Source organism: Erinaceus europaeus, chromosome 1, assembly GCF_950295315.1.
Source record: "Erinaceus europaeus chromosome 1, mEriEur2.1, whole genome shotgun sequence".
NCBI classification, from domain to species: Eukaryota; Metazoa; Chordata; class Mammalia; order Eulipotyphla; family Erinaceidae; genus Erinaceus; species Erinaceus europaeus.
This window is the reverse complement of record NC_080162.1, coordinates 22,236,068-22,258,106: the sequence shown is the minus strand read 5'-3', so window position 1 is coordinate 22,258,106 and position 22,039 is coordinate 22,236,068. Positions and strand designations below refer to the sequence as shown.

The 22,039-nt window shown below is 48.4% G+C and overlaps 1 protein-coding gene across 6 annotated transcripts in view; it reads right to left on the bottom strand.

The window, feature by feature from the left end:
* Nucleotides 1–22,039, bottom strand: part of ADAMTS14 (ADAM metallopeptidase with thrombospondin type 1 motif 14) — a 107,954-nt gene that overhangs the window by 79,876 nt on the left and 6,039 nt on the right. For all 6 annotated transcript variants that reach the window (XR_009552050.1, XR_009552045.1, XM_007524141.3 and 3 more), the window contains exon 3: nt 1,581–1,737. Coding sequence is in view for 4 of the 6 variants with exons in the window: in XM_007524141.3 (XP_007524203.2) it covers nt 1,581–1,737 (157 nt within the window). In the remaining 2 variants the exon portion in view is untranslated. The remainder of the gene's footprint in view (nt 1–1,580; nt 1,738–22,039) is intronic.

Below are 22,039 nucleotides of genomic sequence, written 5' to 3'. Positions count from 1 at the left end.
AGTCAATGACTGTCAGAGAAATGCAAAAAGACAACAATGAGATACCACTTCACCCCTGAGAGAATGTCATACATCACAGAGGACAGTAATAACAAATGCTGGGGAGGTTGTGGGAGCAAAGGAACCCACCTGCACTGCTGGTGGGAATGTAAATTGGTTGATCCCTGTGGAGACCAGTCTAGAGAACTCACAAAAGACTGGAAACAGACCTACCTTATGACCCAGCAATTCCTGTGGTGGGAATATATCCCAAGGAATCAAACACATTCATCCAAAAAGATCTGTATATACCTATGTTCACAGCAGCACAATTTTTAAAAACCAAAACCTGGAGGCAACCTAGGTGCCCAATAACAGATGAGTGACTAAGAAAGTTGTGGTATATACATATAGTGGAATATTACTTAGTTATTAAAAAGGATGAAGTCACCTTCTTCCCTCATCTTGGACAAAGCCCTATGGCCATTTGATACAGATGTGGCCTCTAATAAAATGGGACACAGTGAGACTCATCCTTCCCGGCCCTGAGGGAAGGGATGACACCTGTTCTAGCCCTTCCTGAAGTCTCCCTTGACCCTCTAAGGCTCTAGCAGCTCCTCAGCCCCAGCCCAAACCCTAGCCAGGCCTGCAGTCCCTGCTCAGCTGGGGGTGTGGCGGCTCCTCTAGTAAGTGACACAGGGCAGCAGCGTTGTATGTGGACAACCAGTCTGCAGGCAATCCTTCACGCTAGGCCGGGGCATGGGGTACGCCCTCTCACTTGGATGGGGGCCAGTTACGACCTTCTCAAGCACTTTGCGGCAGAGTTGAGTTGGACTGTGGAGTTGCCCATTCACTGAGGGCCAGCACATGTGGCACAAACTATTTCAGTCACTCAACAGGGGGTCTGAATATCACTGATACCAGCTCCTGAACCAGCCACTGGGGTTCAGGGACATCCTGGCTCCAAGGGACCCTAACACGCCAGCAGTCTCCCTAGTGACAGCACTGTGATGAGAGCAGCTACCCACCCAGCACCTACACCTGCCAAGCCCCACACCGGGATTTTATATACACACTCTCAGTAGCAAAACAACCTTTAGAAGTAGACATCTCCCCCTCATTATGAATTTAAAAACGAAACTCAGAGACCTTAAGTAATTTGCCGGAGGTCACACAGTAAATAAACCATGTCAGAAACAGGATTATTTTTTTAGATGGTGTCGGACATAAAGGTGACCCCAATGTCCTGACAACATATGGTCTCCTTGTGAGTATCCTGAGAACTACTCTCCCATGGCTCTTAGTGGGGAAAACTGGTTTGTAAAGGACGAGTTAATGACAGCCGCTATGTCTTCTGCTTTAAGCTTGGAAATAGCCTTAGGAAGCAATACTGAGCTCCTTGGAGAGTCCTGGGATCACAGGACCACAGTTCAGAACCCTAGGTAGCTCCTCTGAGTCAAACCCCAGCCACCTCCTAGAAGTCTCTGGATGGCCAGTCCCAGTTTACAGGCAAGGAGACTGGACTAGGTTACGGTCCAGAGTTGCCTACACCCTCCAGGACGTATGCACAGAGCAGGAGCTTGGGGCCCCCCACAGCCTACCTTCATTGTGCAGGTCCCCACGCTGCTCTGCCCACTCCTGCTGGACGACCTCCCGACGGTACACCACGTGCATCCTGCCACTCGCCTCCTTGTCCTGCTGCCCCCGCTCCAGGGGCTCAATGAAGTAGTCAGTGCTGTCTGTGTGGATGAGGCCAGCCTGAACCAGAGAAGCAGAGAGCGAGGGGAGAGAGTGAGGGAGAGAAGAGGCATGAGTGCACACACACTAGAGGCTAGCACGCGAGTGACCTCGGGGAGTGCTGGGGACTAGCAGGGGAGGGGAGGGGTGCCCTGCCTATTTCCAGCCAAGCAGATCCACTTTCACCATGACAGTCACTCATGGGGTTTCCCCAGAACATCCCACGCAAACAAAAGGGTTCCAGGACTTGGAAGGCGGCTAGGGAGAATCGGGAAGCCAATGTTATATGAGGCACACATGCCTGCGCACTGCACTCCACATCCAGCACCTTCTCCAGTGAAAGAGGGAAATCTCAAAGGCAACGGTTAATTACCTCCTAAATTGGGTGTTCCATCACAGTACAAAGAGCTATTATGTCAGAGTGAAAACACATATGTGTGCAGGCCAGGGAACACCATTAAAGTTCAGTGATGGCGAAGGAGCTAGAATAATGCCCCACAAATGCATGCTCTGTGTTTGATCTAGTCTCTAGGTGGTTTTTTTTCCCCCTTTTGTTGCCCTTGTTGTTGTAGCCTCATTGTTGTTATTATTATTACCATTGTTGATGTTGTTTGTTGTTGGATAGGACAGAAATAGAGAGAGGAGGGGAAGACAGAGAGGGGGAGAGAAAGATAGACACCTGCAGACCTGCTTCACCACTTGTGAAGCGACTCCTCTGCAGGTGGGGAGCCGGGGGCTCCCACATCAAGACAGTCCCTTTACGACTGGCTTTATCCCGGCTCCCCACCTGTAGGGAAGTCACTTCACAAGTGGTGAAGCAGGTCTGCAGGTGTCTATCTCTCTCCCCCTCTCTGTCTTCCCCTCCACTCTCCATTTCTCTCTGTCCTATGCAATAATGACTTCAATAATAACTACAACAATAAAAAAACAACAAGAGCAACAAAATGGAATAAATAAATAAATATTATAAACAATTTTTTTAAAAGATAGTCCCTTTACAAATCAGGTAGCCTTTGGTTTTGGACTACAAAAATGAAACAATGCCCTTTGGCCAAGCCCAGCAAATTTGTTAGCAGCCCCCAATGAAAGCAATACTCCTGAGCCCCCGCCACAGGAAACACATAACTAGATGTGGGTGAGTTTATGTGGCTAAACATGTGCTCCCCCCGATGGAAGCCCTGTCAACTGCTAAGGCCCATCCGCCCGCAATGCCTAGGAGAAAACATAGATCTGTTGGATTTCAGCGGTGGCACAACAGGTTAATCACACATACTACAAGGCACAGGCTTTGAGCAAGGATCCTGGTTTGAGCCCTCGGCTCCCCACCTGCAGGGGGGTCGCTTCACAAGCGGTGAAGCAGGTCTGCAGGTGTCTATCTTGCTCTCTTTCGCTCTCTATCTCCCCCTCCCTTCTCAATTTCTATCTGTCCTATCCAATTTTTTTTCTTTTTTTCTATTATTTAAGAAAGAAGACATTAACAAAACCATAGGATAGGAGGGGTACAACTCCACACAATTCCCACCACCAGATCTCCATATCCCATCCCCTCCCCTGATAGCTTTCCCATTCTCTATCCCTCTGGGAGTATGGACCCAGGGTCATTGTGGGTTGCAGAAGGTGGAAGGTCTGGCTTCTGTAATTGCTTCCCCGCTGAACATGGGCATTGACTGGTCAGTCCATACTCCCAGTCTGCCTCTCTCTTTCCCTAGTAGGGTGGGTCTCTGGGGAAGCAGAGCTCCAGGAAACATTGGTGGGGTCCTCAGTCCAGGGAAGTCTGGTCGGCATCATACTGGCATCCAGAACCTGGTGGCTGAAAAGAGAGTTAACATACAAAGCCAAACAAATTGTTGAACAATCATGGACCTAAAAGCTGGAATAGTGCAGATGAAGTGTTGGGGGTACTCACTGCAGACTCTTGTGTACTTTTGCTTTCAGGTATATATTTTGCCCTAATTTATGGACACGTGTGAACATATGCTCTATCTCAGGGGACCTGGTCTATATCTAGGTTTGGGGCCTTTGTTAGGAAATGAACCTCCTGGAATGGAATTAGAGACTACTATGAAAGGAAAGGTCTCACCCGAGTAATGAAGCTGAAGGGTTGTCATTCCACACCTGAAGTCTCTGGACGCAGTCTGAAGTGAAGCATGCTGAGCTGGCACTCGTTGTGTTGATTAGGTTGTTATCAGCGGATGCAATATTATTTGATGTGAATTAAGAGAAGCATGCAGGAAAGTGGGCCCTACCCTAAGGTTCCAGGACTGGGGGAAATATAGGCTCTATATTGAAAATGTGAGGTCCCTGCTGTCTTCGGCTTCAAGAAGACAATGGATAGTTAATGTTTTCATCATATTATTTGGTAACTGGGTTAACTTTGAAAAAAAGGAAAAAAAGGAAGACATGGCCACCAGGAGCAGTGGATTCATAGTGCAGGCACCAAGTCCCAGCGATAACCCTGGAGGCAAAATAAATAAATTTTTAAAAATCTGTTGGATTCCTGCACTGGTTCAGCAAACATCCACTGTGAGCCTACTGCATACCAGCAGGCCCAGGAAGACAGCTGCCAACACACAACAGCAAACGGAGGAACCTCTCGTTATAAATGGACATCCCCGTTCTAAAGGAGCTGTCCCTTTTAAATCAGCCATTTTATACAACTGAATTCCACCAGGTTCCCTGCCTCCACCTAGGCTTTTTGAGAGTTCTCCCTATGAAATTCTTGCCCAGACTTATTACACACACACACACACACGTCACTAAACACCCAGCAGCGGCCATTCTTTTTCCATGCCCCATCAGCTAACTATAATGTACACCATTTGGGATGAGAACCAGAGGCACTGTCTCCTGTGCCTAAATGAACCCAATCAGGAGTACAAATAATGCCGTAGGTTGTGGCAGTAGCAGCACTGGAATCACTTGAGGGCTTCCCCCAGGCAGCCAATTTCTCAGCGATGCTAAATGGTCTATGCAAGCTCTGGTCTGTTTATTAAAACATCAAGTTCAAACCTTATATTGTGCATGCAACCTTTCATCAAAGCACTTTCACTTTTCTGACTCTCTGCACCTGCTCTGCCCTGGGACAAAGTAAAGCAGATAAAAAAGCCTCTGACTGTGAGTTGGTCATCTAGAAAGAGGGCCATACAAAAGATCAAAGGATGCTCTGAGCTACAGCAGGTATGCCTGAAGGGTGGGTGCCATCAGCCTCTCTGTTGCAAGAGGCACAGATTCAGCTCAAAGCCCCTTTCCCTAAGGGGAGTTTGCTGGCACCATGACAGAGACAAGCAGGGAGGTGAAGCACCCAATGCCCTCAGTGCCCATCCTTCCTCTCCTCTGGGCACCCTTGGTGTGAAAGACAAGGACACTGGCCTTTCACAGTTCCATGTGCCACATTCCAAGGAAGGACTGTGATTGTTTCAGTTCAAGTCACATGGTCACCCTGGGAATGGCAGTCCCTGGTAGAGCCAGAAGGGTAGTGACTGCATGGGAAAAAGGGAAACTTCTTTGGGGTGGCAGCGGAGACGACCTGAGATGTTCAGGGTACACCGGACAGGAGTTGTGCAAAGGTCTAAGAGCTTAGTGGGCAGAAGAGGCATTAGAGAGGCATTCAGACACCTGGGCAGAGCAGAGCCCAAACCTGCATGATAATTAATGGCCAAATTGATGCCTCTGCCACAGGGAGACTGAAGTATTCTCCCAAAGGCCATAGAGGCTGAAGAACTGAGCGGAGAGGGGTAGCCATCAGTCTCTGGATCTAGTGCTTTTGCTGGCACTACTACCCCAATGGAACCACAGCTCTGCTGTCAGGCAAGCTTGTGAGTAGACTCTCCTAAAGTCCAACCTACCCTTCTTACCCCATCCGCTGTAAGGACACAGGCCCACCTGCAAATCCCTGGGCCTCTGGTGGCTCTGACCTTGCCCCATAGGACACTGTCTTCTTGCCACTGAGAAAAATGCTCCTGTGGAAGCCAATCTGGCTTCTGCCACTGGCCTGAGGAAAGGAGAAACTTCTGCCCTAAAAAAGGCAGCCATCCTCCTCCCCAACCCACCCTGCTCCCCAGAAGAAGCTCTGCCTAGCCTGGAAGGACGCTTACCCCACAAGCCGTCTTCACCACACCCTCAGCTCTCCTCTGCCAGAACTAGAAGTTCCAGAATCCCTGGGGCTGGTCCAGTTCCCAAGCCCGCAGGCCTTTCTTCAGGGAAGAGTTAATGATTCCTGTTTCCAGACCTAGTAGCTGCTGAGGGCAAAAACCCAAGTCCCTCAGACCTAAGAAATAAGCTGCGAACCACTTTGTGTCCGGATCCCACCAGCCCCCACCCCCACCCCAGAAGCCAAGCCCGGAAGCTCCCCAGCAGTCTCCCTCATTACTCTCTCTAGCCTATCACATCTGGGCCTCCTGGACAACTGGTTCTCACCCAACCTGACATTCTCTTGACTTCCAGAACCTTCCTCCTGGACCAGGGGTGAATGCCAGGTTCAGCCACCAGATCAGGAAGCCCACTGAGCCAGGCCCACCCCACAGTCCTTGATTTCTCTGGGCCCCCACTATGTGAGGAAGACCCCCCCTTTCTCAGCCCACCCCAATTTCTGTGCTGGCCAGGAAAACCAGACACCATGCAGGGCAGACAGACTGGCAACAGAACTTTCTGGCTCTCTGCCTCCTCACCAAGCTATTCCCGCCTTTCAATTTATGAGATGTTGACGTTTCTGAAGAGGGGTGGCTAATTTTAAAACACAAAAAAATATCAAATCAAATTTCTACATAATTCAAAAAAAAAAAAGGAAGGAAGGAAGGAGAGTGTCAGTTTCTGGAAAAGCAGTATCAACCATGTCTATTTTCAGTCCTCCCTTCTTCTTTTTCTGGAGTCATTTAAGTAGGAAACGCATCATCTGAGTTCTTCAAGCAGTAAGAACAAACAGCCGATGATTATACCCAGCAGAGTCACATATGGGGCCCTCAGGCAGTTCGTCCCAAGGAAAGCCCTCAGGTGATGAGCAGGCCTGGCCAAGTCAGGCTGTCTCATATGAACCTGAGATGCCTCTCCTGGGAAGCCTGTGGTGGACCTGGGGGGGGGGGGGGCGGCACTGTTCTTATTTTCAGAGATGGCTATGGCATTGTTTTGGCTGCAAAGGTGACACCTAACCTGTTTCTTCATCCCACCTTCAGGCCATGCTGAGTGAAGTGTTTCAGCCATGATTCCCCACACAAGAACACACCCCAGGTCCCGGGTGTCCCCGAAAGGCGCTGGGAGGCAACAGAGTCGCAGATACGGTGACTGAAGAGGAGGCTGCTGGCTTCCAAACTACCTTCTGTCCTCCCCCGGGGCGTAACTGAGCAGGTTCAGCTGGCCACTTGAGAAGTTGTTCATCAGCACGTGAAGCTCCGATATCTTAATAGTCCTGGTTGAGCTCACATGTTACAATGTGTAAGGACCCGGGTTTGAGCCCCAGTCCCCATCTATAGGGGGAAAGCTTTGCAAGTAGAGAAGTAGCGTTGCAGGTGTCTCTCTGTCTTTCTCCGCCTCTGTTGTCCCCTATCTTCCCAATTTCTGGCTGTCTCTAACCAATAAATAAAAATAAATAAAAAGTTATTATTTTGGAGCTAGTATTTGTGTACATGTGTAGGTATATACGTGCTTATCCTACAAGTGTGCGTGCATGAAAACTAGGTGAGAGGGTTAGAGAGCCGACAAAGGGATCCCCAGGGAAGGCCCAGCAAGAGATCCCCAAGGACTGAGAATGTGTCCTCAGATGGTTCAGCAGCCTTGGCCTGCCCCACCTAGGGTGGCTTTGGAGCAGAGGCAGTAAGCAAAGTTCCAGGCAGGAGCAAGTAGCTTGGCTCTGGAGAACAGCTGCAGGCCCTCTGGGAAGGGAAATCTTAAGTCCACTCACTGTGACCTCAGATTTGCCAGCTTCTGTCAAATGCCCAGAAGTAGAGTCAGTTCCAAGATGGCAGCTTCCATGGGCAGAGATTAGGATATCCAAGTCACCTCCTCCTTCTCCTTCCCAGGTGAAGCCTAGATAAGGCGTCCCAGAGGAACAAGAGGCAGAGCTGACTATCTCCAACACAACCATTCCGACACCTCCCACAGAGAATACATCCCGGCTGAACTTGTTCTGGAAATCCCATTAGGAAGGTTTCACTGCCAGCTGTGAGGTTCTAGGCTTCCAGGAAACTCAGATTGAAACCATAACACTGTAGGAAATGAAAGAAAGAAAGAAAGAAAGAAAGAAAGAAAGAAAGAAAGAAAGAAAGAAAGAAAGAAGAAAAAACCCAGCAAGTGGAACCTGGCGTGATACACACAACTGAGAGAAAGTGGCCTGAAAATCAGAAATGGCTTCCACCAGGCTCACCCCAACTCAGCAACCGGATGCTATGTCCAGCCACTGCCAGCCACCACACCCTGACCATATCACCTGCTCAAACCTCGGAAACCACAGCTGCAGGCTTCTCCTCCCCTCCCACCACTGTCTTGCTCTCCTAACTCTAGTTTGCTGGTTCCAGATTTTCATCTTAATCGAGGCTTCTGAGTGCACTACCCCACTGCTCTATCCCTGTCAATTCCCTTCAGGCCCACACCTGCCTTCTCACCGCCTTGGTCTTCTTGGCCTTGATACATGACAATTCTCCTACAAACACCTGGAAACGTACTTCCTCAGCTTCCCTCCATCACAGTCTCCCCGAGAAGTAAGTCACCACCTTGGATTGAACCTCTGACACAACTCCCATCAGCACAGGTCTCTCTTGAAATATCCACAACGCCCACAAGGACTCTGCTGCACTCCCTGTTGGTCTATCTATGCCTGGCTCTGTCCATTGGCTTAGGTTTCCAACACCAACACCCTACCTTCATCCTCCCCTGTTTCCGTGGAGAAAACAGACACCATCAGGTGAGTTCTCACCTGTTCTCTATCACCTTATGAGCTCCCCCATCCGAGGCCACCCACTCATCCTGTGCTCAGGGATCAGCCCCACAGCCCCTCAACTTAGCTCTGGAGCTGACAAGCCCTCTTCTGGGCACCATGCGTTCTTCCTCTCTCCTGGATCATTCCTCTGACACACGTGCTCTCAGGGACCACCCTCCCAGTCCTGTCCAGCAACCCCTGACCCATCATCATCTCTGATTCCCTCACAACACTCTCTGCCTCTGTCCTTTACAGTCTCTCCTCTGAGCCACTCACAGTAGTATCTAAAGCCACTGCTGGCCAGAAACCCCTTCCAGCAGGGACATTTGTGACCGCAAGCGGCCAGAGTTATTCAACTCCTCTAGTTACATACATGCCCTCAGGGGTGTCCATCGATCCCATGATTCTAGTTTGTTTGTTTTTTTTTTTATCTTTATTAACTTACGGGATAGATAGAGTCAGAAATAGAGAGAAGAGGGGAGATAGGGAGAGAAAGAGACACACAGAAACACCCACAGCACTGCTTTACCACTTACAAAGCCTTCCCTCTGCAGGTGAGAGGTGAGGACTGGGGACTTGAACCCGGGTTCTTGTGCATAATGATATGTGCATAATGATAGGTGCCACCACCCGACCCCCAGTTGTCCTCAGTCTTGACTACCAGATGAATGGAATTATAATATGTGACTTTTTGTGTGATATAATATTCTCAGACTTCATCTATGATCAGTACTTACTCCTTTTTTATGGATGAATTATATTCCATTGCATGGACATACCACATTTGTTTACCTGTCTTCAGTTGATGGGCATCTGGGTGGTCTCCGTTTTGGGGTTCTTTTTTTCTGGAGAGTTGAAGTGAAAGTCTATGTGCATTGTTTTGTGTGGGGATACACTTTCCTTTCGTGTCTGCACTGAGGCATGAAATGGCTGAATCAAATGGTGACTCCGTTTTAATATTGTGTGAAACGTACAGACTTCCCTACCTCCCCTTCCCCCTCTTGATCTCTGGCTGTCTCTATCCAATAAATAAATACAGTTAATAATAATATTTTAAAAAGAATGAAAACCACTTTGGAGACAGAAGGAAAGGGCTGGGGTGATGGATTAGGAAAGTGACCACTAATGGGAACAGGGCTTCTCTTTGACTGAAAAGGTCCCAGTACTGAATGTGGCAATAATTACACAACTTTGTGCAGAGGATAAAATCCACTGAGCCATACATTTTAAATGGGTGAATTGCATAGCACATGAAGAGTATATGAATAGCATGAACTAAAACAACAACATGCATGCAGGGATATGACATGCAAAGGACATGAAGCAAGAAGACACACACAAGAATGATGCACACACACATGTACTGAGACAGCACGCATGTGGATGGACAACAGGCACGCACGGAGACAACGTTTGCACGTGAGCACAAGAGTTGACAGCCCTGAGCAGGCCTGAGTCAGCACAGTCGTGATGAGGCCTGCCATGCCAAGACCCACATAACTAGAACCTGATGCAGAAGCTCCAGGCCGCACGAGTCTGCAGGAGGCTGGACTGCCAGAGACGGGACTCCAGCCAAGGGAAGTCGAAAAGCTGACTCACCCCAAGCTGCAGCCCAGGGGAATGCAAGAGCCCTTGGAATTTGAAGCTGAGAATAGCCAGACTTGTCCTCAACTGACAACCCCACCACGCACTCTGCGGCAGCATCAAAACACCCAGAATTGGCTGAGGCTTCAGAGATACACCTGAAATGGCCACCCCCCACCTCAGCAGGAGGCTGGTATCTGGGAACAATCAGACTTGTCTACTAGGGTCAGGACCACTACAGGCCTGCACCTGGAAAGCACTAGGTGAACGTTACTGAGCTCTTCTGCACTCGGCCCACCCATAGCAAGAATCCTTCTCCGGGGGCTGGGAGATAGCTCACTCGGTAGACCACACACTAAACCATATGCACAAGAAGCCAAGTTCAAGTCCTAGGCCACCACGCAAAAGCACCATGAAAAAGGGAAGCGTCATGATGGTGCTGTGATGTGATGTGTCTCCTTAAAACTTCCCTCCTCTCTCTCTCTCTCTTTCATATCCTCTATCTGAAAGAAGAAAAAAAGAAGAGTCAGTAGGGCACCAAAGTAAAAGCCCTGGGTTGAGGGTGAGGGTGGATGTTCAGCTTCACGGGGTGGGCAGGGTGTGTGTGGGGGGGGAATGGGGCACAGTCTTTTGGTGGTGGGAATTGTGTCTATGTACACTCCTATCAATTTGTAGTCATATAAATCACTATTTAGTTAATGAGAGGGGGAAAATTAACTGAATGTCTCAAACTTTTTAAATCACAGACTGAGTCTTTTTAATACATAGGCTGAGTCTTTGATAGGTTGACTCTCTTAAAAGCCTAGACCAGGGAGAACAGAAGCAACCGGAGGCATAGCTATATGCAAATAATGTCAAAGGATATAAATTATGGTGATGTTGTGTATAATACAACAAATCCTAACAAAGGGATATTTCAAAGTTAACCCAATTGCCCAATAATGTGATTATAGCAATTAACTATCTATTGTCTTCTTAAACTCTAAGACAGCAGGAACCTCCTGCTTCCTGTATAGAGCCTATACTTCCCCCAATCCTGGAACTTCTAGGGTAGGGCTCACTTTCCTGCGTGCTTCTCTCAATTCATACCAAATGATATTGCATCCACCAATCTCAACCTAATCAACACAACGAGTACCACCTCAGCATGCTCCACTTCAGACTGCATCCAGAGACATCAGGCATGGAATGCCAACCCTTCACCCTCATTACTCAGATGAGACCTTTCCTTTCACAGTATTCTCTAATTCTATTCCAGGAGGTTCATTTCCTAACAAAGCCCCAAAACCTAGATATAGACCAGGTCCCGTAAGATAGAGGATATGTTCACATGTATCCATAAATTAGGGCAAAATACATACCTGAAAGCAAAAATACACAATAGTCTGCAGTGAGTCAGTATCATGTTCATAATGAAATAGTGTCTACTTAGACTCAGATACCCTCCTCACCCACTTCCTATTACAGTTCTCTCACTCACTCCAAAGCTAACCCTATCAAAGCAAGTACTGCAAAAGTTGAATAAGGGCAAGAGACTGGCATACTTTAACGATGACTCTTTAGTCACTATCAGGTCACCCCTTCAGCCGGGGCCCTAATCAGGTAGCCCTGAGATTCCCAAACAGACATGATGGGCCTAGACCTCGAATATATCCCTCTCTCCATTGTTACCGGTCATTTCTATCAGGAACAACACAAGAGACCCCTTTGTGGGCCCCCATAGGACCTTGCCCTCAACTTGGATCGACAGTGGTAGAGAATGTTCCATCCTCCGAAGGGAGGCTGGACCTATGCTACACCTGAGGAAGATGGGATGATATTGGGGCAGCTTGGAACGTTCCTACGTATGACCACAGAATGAACTCAGATATACAGGGATGCAGAGGTCACATAGGCTTCTAAGCTGAATATGGGCTCCAGATCACATCAAATTGATGGGATTTACAATCAACAATATTTATACACCTTTCCCATATTAGGGAGCTACTCTCTTCCCTGATCCAGCTTTCTGGTCCTTCTGCCAGCCATGACATCATCTCCCCAGACAAAATTAGGACCTACCTGCATATCAGATTTCAGGCTCAGGCAAAAAAAAAAAAAAAAAAACCACTAGTAATAGCCACAGGCCCTTGGAATATAACTAAAATATGCCTACTAGCTAGCTACAGAATGGAGGGCCCTCCAACTCTTCGTCTGCACTACTCCAGCCTTTAGGTCCATGATTGATCAACAATTTGTTTGGCTTTGTATGTTAACTCTCTTGTCAACCACCAGATTCCAGATGCTAGCATGATGCTGACCAGACTTCCCTGGACTGAGGACCCCACCAATGTGTCCTGGAGCTCTGCTTCCCCAGACCCCTTCCCCACTAGGGAAAGAGAGAAACAGGCTGGGAGTATGGATCAACCTGTCAACACCCATGTTCCACCTTCTGCATCCCACAATGACCTTGGGTCCATACTCCCAGAGGGTTAAAGAATGGGAAAGCTATTGGGGGAGGGGATGGGATACATAGTTCTGGTGGTGGGAATTGTGTGAAGTTGTACCCCTCTTATCCTATGGTTTAGTCAACCTTTCCTTTTTATAAGTAAAAAAAATTAAAAATATATAAATAATAAAAAGGGAAGAGTCCGCCAGGGATGGTGGAATTGGAAGTGCAAAGCCCTGGTGCTAATAGATAATCCTCCTTAAGAGAGAAGCAATGTAGTGAGTGTGGGATCCTGACTCTCAGATTCCCCCAGGTTTGTTCTTTCTTTCTTTCTTTCTTTCTTTCTTTCTTTCTTTCTTTCTTTCTTTCTTTCTTTCATCTCCAGGGTTGGAGTAGTGCCAGCACTACGAATCCACTGCTCCTAGCAGTCATTTTCTTTTCCATTTTATTAGATAGGACAGAGAGAAATTAAGAGAAGAGGGGAAGATAGAGAGGAAGAGAGAAAGACAGACACCTACAGACCTTCTTTACTGCTTGTGAAGTGACCCCCCCAACAGGCGGGGAGCAGAGGCTCAACCCTGGATCCTTGTGCTTAGTGCTGTGTGTCTAACCAGGCTTGCCACCACCAAAGTTGTTTTTTTTTTTCCACCAGAGATGCATACCTCTGGCTTCTGCTGGGACTAGGGTTTGAACCTGAACCTCTAGTGCCACAGGCATAAATGGCTTTCTGCAGAACCACTACACTATGTAACCAGTCTTCTTTCATTCTCAAACCATGTGCTCTTGGGCAAGTTACTTGAAATCCTCATGCTCCTGTCTCATGGGGCAGCGCCTGTCTCATGGGTTGACTCAGAGAAATACACACAGAGCAGAATGGGCTGCACTGGAAAGCAGAGGCTAAATGAGTGCTCAGACTTGCTGCCATGACCACCATGATCACCACTCTTGTGAACCAGGGCCCCTCCTTCCACCCCAGCTTCAGAAGGGCATCTGTGAGTTCCATGCTGGGAGCAGCATTCTACCTCAGGATGGTCTCTAACTCCTGGGTCAGCTGCAAGCTGGCTCTGACCTGCTCAGATTCCCAGCACAGATCTGGGAAGAAATCCACTCCCCAAGAAAAGCACCAGTAGGTGAGAGTGAGAGAGCATCCTTAGAGGGAAAGTCCTTACAAGGAGAGGAGGCTTGTCTGAGGGCAAAAAAAAAAAAAAAAAAAGGAGGAGGAGGAGAGGAAGAAGGGGAAGGGGAGGGGGAAAGAGAAGAAGGAGGAGGATAAGAAGAAGAAGAGGAGGAGGAGAAGGCGGAAAAGAAAGAGAAGAAGAGGAGGAGAAGGAGGAGGCAGGTGAAAATGCACCCAGTTACTAGGGAGGTGTTTGTGGGTAGTAAAGCTGTGGAAATACCCTTTCTTTAAACTCTCAGCTGTTGCCTAGCCTTTCTACAGTTCCCCTGTCTAAATAAGAAAGTCAGCTCTGGGGCTGGGTGGTGATGCACCTGGTTGAGTGCATATGTTTACAATGCACAAGGCCATGAGTTTGAGTTCCTGGTCCCCACCTGTAGCGGGAAAGCTTTGAGAGTGGTGAAGCAGTGTTGCAGATGTCTCTCTATCCCCACTTTCACTCTTGATTTCTGACTGTCTCTATCCAATAAATAAATAAAGATTATTTAAAAAAACTTAAAGGAGGAAGTCGGGTGGTAACACAGTGGGTTAAGCACACGTGGCACGAAGCACAAAGACCGGTGTAAGGATCCCGGTTCGAGCCCCCGGCTCCCCACCTGCAGGGGAGTCGCTTCACAGGCGGTGAAGCAGGTCTGCAGGTGTCTGTCTTTCTCTCCTCTCTGTCTTCCCCTCCTCTCTCCATTTCTCTCTGTCCTCTCCAACTTCACAGTGAGCCCAGCAGAGGAATCTAGGGCCCAGAGCAAGGACAGTTAGGAGCAATACTTTTATGAAGACCAAGGCAGATCATGGGGGTAACAAGGGTCTGTCTTCTAGAACCATGGAGAATAGAGCTACTTTGTATTTCCAAAATTTGGTGTTTCCAAAAGAAGGATGTTTGCTTTTCATGACGCACATTAGCCCTGTGGCAACAAGGGTCACAGCTTTCAGACTTCCTTTGCCTTGGGCACAGGCCTTGGCCATCAGCCTCCAGTAGAGCCCCGTGGCTTGGGGCCTCCACGCCAGGCTTAAGTTACATGTAATCAGGCGATTCACACTTCATCACAGCCATGTTGGCTGAAGCTCACACAGTGGCAGACTGCCCTCTACGTGTGTCTGTGTACCCGGACAGATACCCAGGACCTCACATCGACAGGCGCTGAGACTCCTTCCACAGCAAACCCCCATCCTGGAACCCAGCCACAGGCAGAGACAGACCTTGCCAGGCAGACATCCACCCCAAGTTTCCATTCCCAGTGCCCAGCAACTGTGTGGCTCGAAGGCTTCCCCCTCTGCCACCACCAGAGCCCACCAAGCTCGAGTTGGGAGCTCTTCCTGAGCCCCTGCAAGACCCCCAGTCCTGGCAGCTCAAGGCCTGTGCCCCATCCTGAAGCAGCCCTCACATGTCAGGAGGCAGTAGGGCTCCAGGGCCTGAGCTGAGGACCAGCTCTCTGCATGGAAGCCCTGCGGCTCAGAAGCCAGTCAGGGGTGGGCAGCTCCAGGCAGAGGGCATGGCCAGTCCCTCCCACAACCAAGGACTGCTTGCCAGAGAACACTTACTCCAGACAGAGCTCCTGTCTGATCCATGCCCACAGGAGGGGTGCTGCATTGGTTTGAATCCATGCCACTCACACTAACTCATTCATGTTCACCGCCAGCTCTGGCACACAGTGGGTCTTCAGTGGATACTAAACAAGGGGTGTGGTGGCAGGGAGATGAGGAGATGCTTCCCCATAGAAGGAAGGAGGGGCATGGGAAAAAGACAGGAATGATCTGGGCACTGAATGCCTGTCCAGGGCCACCACACCCTCTCCCGGCAAAGCTGCCTACCCTGTACAGATGAGTAATATCAACTGAAAAGCACCAGCAAATGAAGCATTTACTGTCCTCAATCCTGTCCGGCGCCCAACACCATTAGCAGCTTGTCCAGAGCTCTTAGAACTCTGCCCCTCTGCCAAACACGTCCATACTCATCCCCATCAGTTACCAGAATGCTGAGGCCCACGTCCCAGCCTCCCGGGGACCTTCCCTGGGTGTCCAACTCACCTTGCATGCCCACAATTGCCTGTGATTTAATTTCACCTCTGTCTGCAATGCTTTCCATGGAATGACACACTCAGCCACCACAGTCACTTAGCAGACCCTTGCTGGGTTCTTAGGGGGGCCTATCTCAGGTCTAGATTCCCAACCATGACTGTTTCATTGGCCACCGGAGCTGGGTGCCTGTGAGAATCAGACCCGAGGCAGCAGGAGTGAGTGTGCTGGGATCTCTCTCTGTGACCCCCGGCAAGAGACAAGACCAGAGATCACCCAGGACACTATGGCAGCGGATAGTGCCTTTATTATGTGGCAGAGCAGAGTTTTTAAAGGGTGGTAGGGGAAAGCAACTTGTTTATACCTTATATGGTCAAGACAACAAGGGCGGGAGTCGGGCGGTAGCGCAGCGGTTAAGCGCAGGTGGTGCAAAGCACAAGGACCGGCATAAGGATCTTGGTTCAAGCCCCTGGCTCCCCACCTGCAGGGGAGTCACTTCACAAGCGGTGAAGCAGGTCTGCAGGTGTCTATCTTTCTCTCCCCCTCTCTGTCTTCCCCTCCTCTCTCCATTTCTCTCTGTCCTATCCAACAACGATGACATCAATAACTACAACAATAAAAACAACAAGGGCAACAAAAAGGAATAAATTAAAAAAAAAAAACATTACCAGTAGGGGCTTGAAGAGAAGAATCCCGGAAGATTCCAGCTGCGCTCTAAATCTTGCCAATTGATCCATGACAATCTGTCTTTTCTTAGTTGACTTTCCAATTTTTTTTAAATACTAATACTGTATTTTTTTTAATAATTTATTTCTTTATTGGGGAATTAATGTTTTACATTCAACAGTAAATACAATAGTTTGTACATGCATAACATTCCCCAGATTCCCATTTAACAATACAACCCCCACTATGTCATTCATCATCTTTCATGGACCTGTATTTTCCCCACCCACCCACCCACCCCAGAGTCTTTTACTTTGGTGTAATACTCCAATTCCATTTCAGGTTCAACTTGTGTTTTCTTTTCTAATCTTGTTTTTCAACTTCGGCCTGAGAGTGAGATCATCCCATATTCATCCTTCTGTTTCTGACTTATTTCACTCAACATGATTTTTTCAAGGTCCATCCAAGATCAGCTGAAAACGGTGAAGTCACCATTTTTTACAGCTGAGTAGTATTCCATTGTGTATATATACCACAACTTGCTCAGCCACTCATCTGTTGTTGGACACACACTGAGTTGCTTCCAGGTTTTGGCTATTACAAATTGTGCTGCCAAGAACATATGTGTACACAGACCTTTTTGGATGGATGTGTTGGGTTCCTTAGGATATATCCCCAGGAGATGACATTTCTTTCTTTTTAATTTTTTATTTATTTATTTTCTCTTTTGGTGTCCTTGTTGTCATTTTATTGTTGTTGTAGTTATTATTGTTGTGTTTATTGATGTCGTCATTGTTAGACAGGACAGAGAGAAATGGAGAAAGGAGAGGAAGACAGAGGGGGAAGAGAAAGATAGACACCTGCAGACCTGCTTAACCACCCGTGAAGGGACTCCCCTGCAGGTGGGGAGCCAGGAGCTCAAACCGGTCTCGAACCGGGATACTTACTCCGGTCCTTGTGCTTTGCGCCACGTGCACTTAACCCACTGCGCCACCACCCGCTCCCCATGTTGACATTTCTTATGCTATTTTCTACTGACTCAGGAGGAGCCATGAGGTGGTCTTGGGGGAAGGGGTGAGCACTGGACTGGGAGTCAGGAACCCAGCTGCCCATAATGTGACCCTGGGTGAATCTCTTCCCTTCCCTGGACCTCAGTTTGCCCAGCTAGAGAGAAGAGATGGGACTGAGAGGTCTCTTCCTGCCACAGCTGTCCATAACTCAGGCTACAGTCAGGGGTGACTTGTGGTACTGACAGTGAGTTACCAGAGTTTTCACAACACAAGGATAATCTGTGCTGATGGAGTTCCTTGGGGCCACCAGGGATGAAGCAGCCTGCAAATGGTGTGCTTATTGCTGTTCCCTATAGCTCTGAAGACAGGGCAGGGCTCACAGGCTGGTAACACAACACAGGTCTGGCAAGAGGGTTCAGCTCAGGAATTTCCCTCTGCAGACTCAGGAGGGTCAGCACCAAGAGACCTCCTGGATGAGATGAACCCACCACTCTGGGGCAAGCCATGAGAGGATGGGAAGGGAGGCAGCTGCAGCTGCTACTACGCCAGTCCTCAGGGCAGCCCCGAGGCCACACTTCCTGCAGCCAGACTGAATCTACCAGGCAAGAAAAATAACAGTCCAGACCAGCCCTCACCGGAACAGGAGGCCTGCTCCGCACAGGAGAACCAGCAGTGAGGTGATGTCTGGCTTTTATTCCATATCATAAATTAGTTAGTAAGCCCATGCAGACAGCAAAGCCCAGCTGCGGGCAGACTGGGGAGGTGGAACTCTGCAAGATCAAACTACTCTGAGGACTAAGGACTGTCGAGCCTGCAAGGCTGCCTAGTCAGAGGCCCAGACAGGATGGGGCCCTGTGGGATGCATCAAGAGAAACACTGGATAGCTTGCCCCGGGGTCTGGAAATCAACGTACTACGGCGCCTGCCTCAGTTTCTGCTTTTATCCCTAGCCATCAGCAATAGTAATAACAAAAGCTATCTCTTATTATTCAGGGCACTGTAGCAGCACTTTAACCAGACTACAAGATGTGAACTCCCACTTGACAGATGCAGAAACTGAGACAACGAGAAACCAAGCTGCTTGCATAATGGAAAAACAATAGTAAAGATGGCTACAAGACTTGTTCCTGTTCTTGTCTGCAAAGTGATGTGCCAGCCTTCTCTTCAAGAATCTATTTCCCCACTCTTGGAAAATCTAGTCTGGGCCCTACTCCACTAGGGAAAGATAGAAACAGGCAAGAGTTATACATCACCACGCCAATGCCCATGTCCAGTGGAGAAGCAATTACAGAAGCCAAAACTCCCACCTTCCGCACCCCAAAAATAACTTTGGTCCATACTCCCAGTAGGGAAGAAATGATAGGGGAAGATGACCAAAGGGCTCTGAATTCCAACTCCATCAGGACCTGGAGAGAGAAGAGGAAAAAGGGAGGGACATTTGGATGTAGTAATAGGTGTAGGTGTGACTTGGAAAGGACTAGAAGATAGGACCATAAAAAGGGGGCAAATATATACAAATACAGACAGATAGTTGTAGAAATAATAGTCAACCCATATCTGCAACCGTAGGAGAACTCCAATAGAGAGGATGAGGATATAGAACTCTGACAGTAGGAATGGAGCTGAGTTGTGCCCCTGTTAACTTGTAATTTTGTAAATCAATATTAAATCACTAACAACTTTAAAAAAGAGAGGGGAGTCGGGCGGTAGTGCAGCGGATTAAGTGCACGTGCCACAAAGCGCAAGGACTGGTGTAAAGATCCCGGTTCAAGCCCCTGGCTCCCCACCTACAGGGGGGTCGCTTCACAAGCAGTGAAGCAGGTCTGCAGGTGTCTATCTTTCTCTCCCCCTCTCTGTCTTCCCCTCCTCTCTCCATTTCTCTCTGTTCTGCCCAACATCAGTAACAACAACAATAATAACGACAATAAAAAAGAACAACAAGGGCAACAAAAGGGAATACATAAATAACTAATTTTTTAATTTAAAAAAAAGAGAGAGAAAGAAAATCTAGTCTGGCCTTGTGGCTGACCTAGACTGACAGAATACACACAGAAGCAACATGCTGTGGCCTCCAATGCTAGGCTTTAGAGCGCCTGGCAGCTGCCTCATCTCCCTGCTGTCAGTCTTGACCTCTGGAGGCTTCAAGGCCACTGAATAAGTGAGGCACAGTGAACAAGGTGTAGGAATCTCAAACTTGAGGTCCTGAGTTCCATCCCTGGCATTGCATGTGTCAGAGTGGTTCTCTCTCTCTCTCTTTCTCTCTCCTCCCTCTCCCTCTCTCTCTCATAATATAAATAGATTTTAAAAAATAATAACTCTTATTAATTCTTTAAATTTTTTAAAAACTTTTTTGTTTTCTTTTTTAAATATTTATTTATTCCCTTTTGTTGCCCTTGTTGTTTTATTGTTGTAGTTATTATTGATGTCATCGATGTTGGATAGGACAGAGAGAAATGGAGAGAGGAGGGGAAGACAGAGACGGGGAGAGAAAGACAGACACCTGCAGACCTGCTTCACTGCCTGTGAAGTGACTCCCCTGCAGGTGGGGAGCCGGGGGCTCAAACCCGGATCCTTACTCCGGTCCTTGCACTTTGCACCATGTGCACTTAACCCGCTGCGTTAACGCGCAACTCCCTAATACTTTAAATTTTTACCCAAGTGTCTCTTCCCTGGGAAGCTTCCTGAGCACCCCCCAGGCCCCAGCTGAGTGCTCTCTGAATCCCTGTTAGCACAGGTCACTGAAGGTCAATGTGGTCTTTGCTGTTTCCCACTGCCTACTGTGTAGGCTGGTCTCCTCTGAAACTTCAGGTTTAGGGATGAAGGGCTTGAGTTTCACCCCTGCATCTGCAGGACGTGGTCCAGAACCCACAAGTCTGTGGAATGTTCATGGAATGTTCCATCTGGCACCCTGCAGCCACTAGGACACCCTGCAGACAGACAGACAGGGTTTTTGGTCCCAGTGGTTACATTCACACCCTGTACACAGAACGAGCACCAAGTAACCCAACCTGTAGAGGGAGCTGCCACAACAGATGAGAAGCAGGACATGGTGAGCCTGAGGACCAGGGCAGCCTGAGAGGCAGAGCAGAGAAAACTGTCACCTACGTGACCCTGCAAAGCAACAGACCCTGACAGTGTTTACTGGGATTTTCACTGTTAGCAACGATTGTTATGGAATCATTGCTATAAAATAACAAATATTTCTCCTGGTAATCACTAGAATAGGCCCCTCCTCTAGAGCCCCCCATACACCAGTCTCTACTTGTTTGCATTGTGCACTTTTTAAAAATATTTATTTATTTCTTCTTTTTTGTTGCCTTGTTTTATTGTTATAAATACTATTGTTGTTGTTAATGATGTCATCGTTGTTGGGTAGGACAGAGAGAAATCAAGAGAAGAGGGGAAGAGAGAGAAGGGGAAAGAAAGATAGACACCTGCAGACCTGCTTCACTGCCTGTGAAGCAACTCCCCTGGAGGTGGGGAGCCGGGGGCTCAAACCAGGATCCTTACACCGGTCCTTGCGCTTTGCGCCACCTGCGCTTAACCCGTTGTGCTACCACCCAACTCCCTGCATTGTGCACTTTGACCCCTTGAAAATCCCTAGAGACAGCTGCTCTCCTTCCCTCTTTACAACTGTGGAACCTAAGCACAGAGAAATTGAGATGCTTGTTCAAGGCCTGTCGCAAAGTGAAGAGATCTCACACTTCCCATCACCCTTCACTGCCTCTTCATAATGCCTGCCAGCAGTGCCTGTCTCCAGCCTTTCCATAGGCCCAACACCCCTGATAACAACTTCACTGAGATAAAATTCACATGGAATGTTCTCAGTTCACCTATCTAAATGGTGAAAGTCAGGTGCCAGGAGATGGCCCAGCAAGGAAAGTGGACATCCGCAGCAGGCACAGAGTCCTGGCTTCCACCTCCAGGGCTGCGAGAGAGCACATGGGCAGCGCCAAGGAAATACCCGGGAGGGTGGAGCCGCACTTGATGTCTCCCCCTTTCTCTCCCTTGTCCTTCTGCCTCTCCTCTATCTCTCAGAAATACACAGAACAATGACTGGGCTGTTAGAGAGTAGGAGACGGCTCCCCCAGTAGAGCCATCCTGTAGAGTAGGAGATGGCTCCCCCACACTTTACCATGCACGAGGACATGTGTTCAAGTCCCCAGCCATCCCATGGGAGCACCATGCAAAGGGCAAGTGTCATAAGTGATGGAGCAGTGCTGTGGTGTCTATCCTTCTTTCTCTGTCTTCCACCTTCTATTCATTTTTTATTTTTACTTATTTATTATTGGATAGAGACAGAGAAAACAATAGTAAAGATGGCTACAAGACTTGTTCCTGTTCTTGTCTGCAAAGTGATGTGCCAGCCTTCTCTTCAAGAATCTATTTCCCCACTCTTGGAAAATCTAGTCTGGGCCCTACTCCACTAGGGAAAGATAGAAACAGGCAAGAGCTATACCTCACCATGCCAATGCCCATGTCCAGTGGAGAAGCAATTACAGAAGCCAAAACTCCCACCTTCTGCACCCCAAAAATAACTTTGGT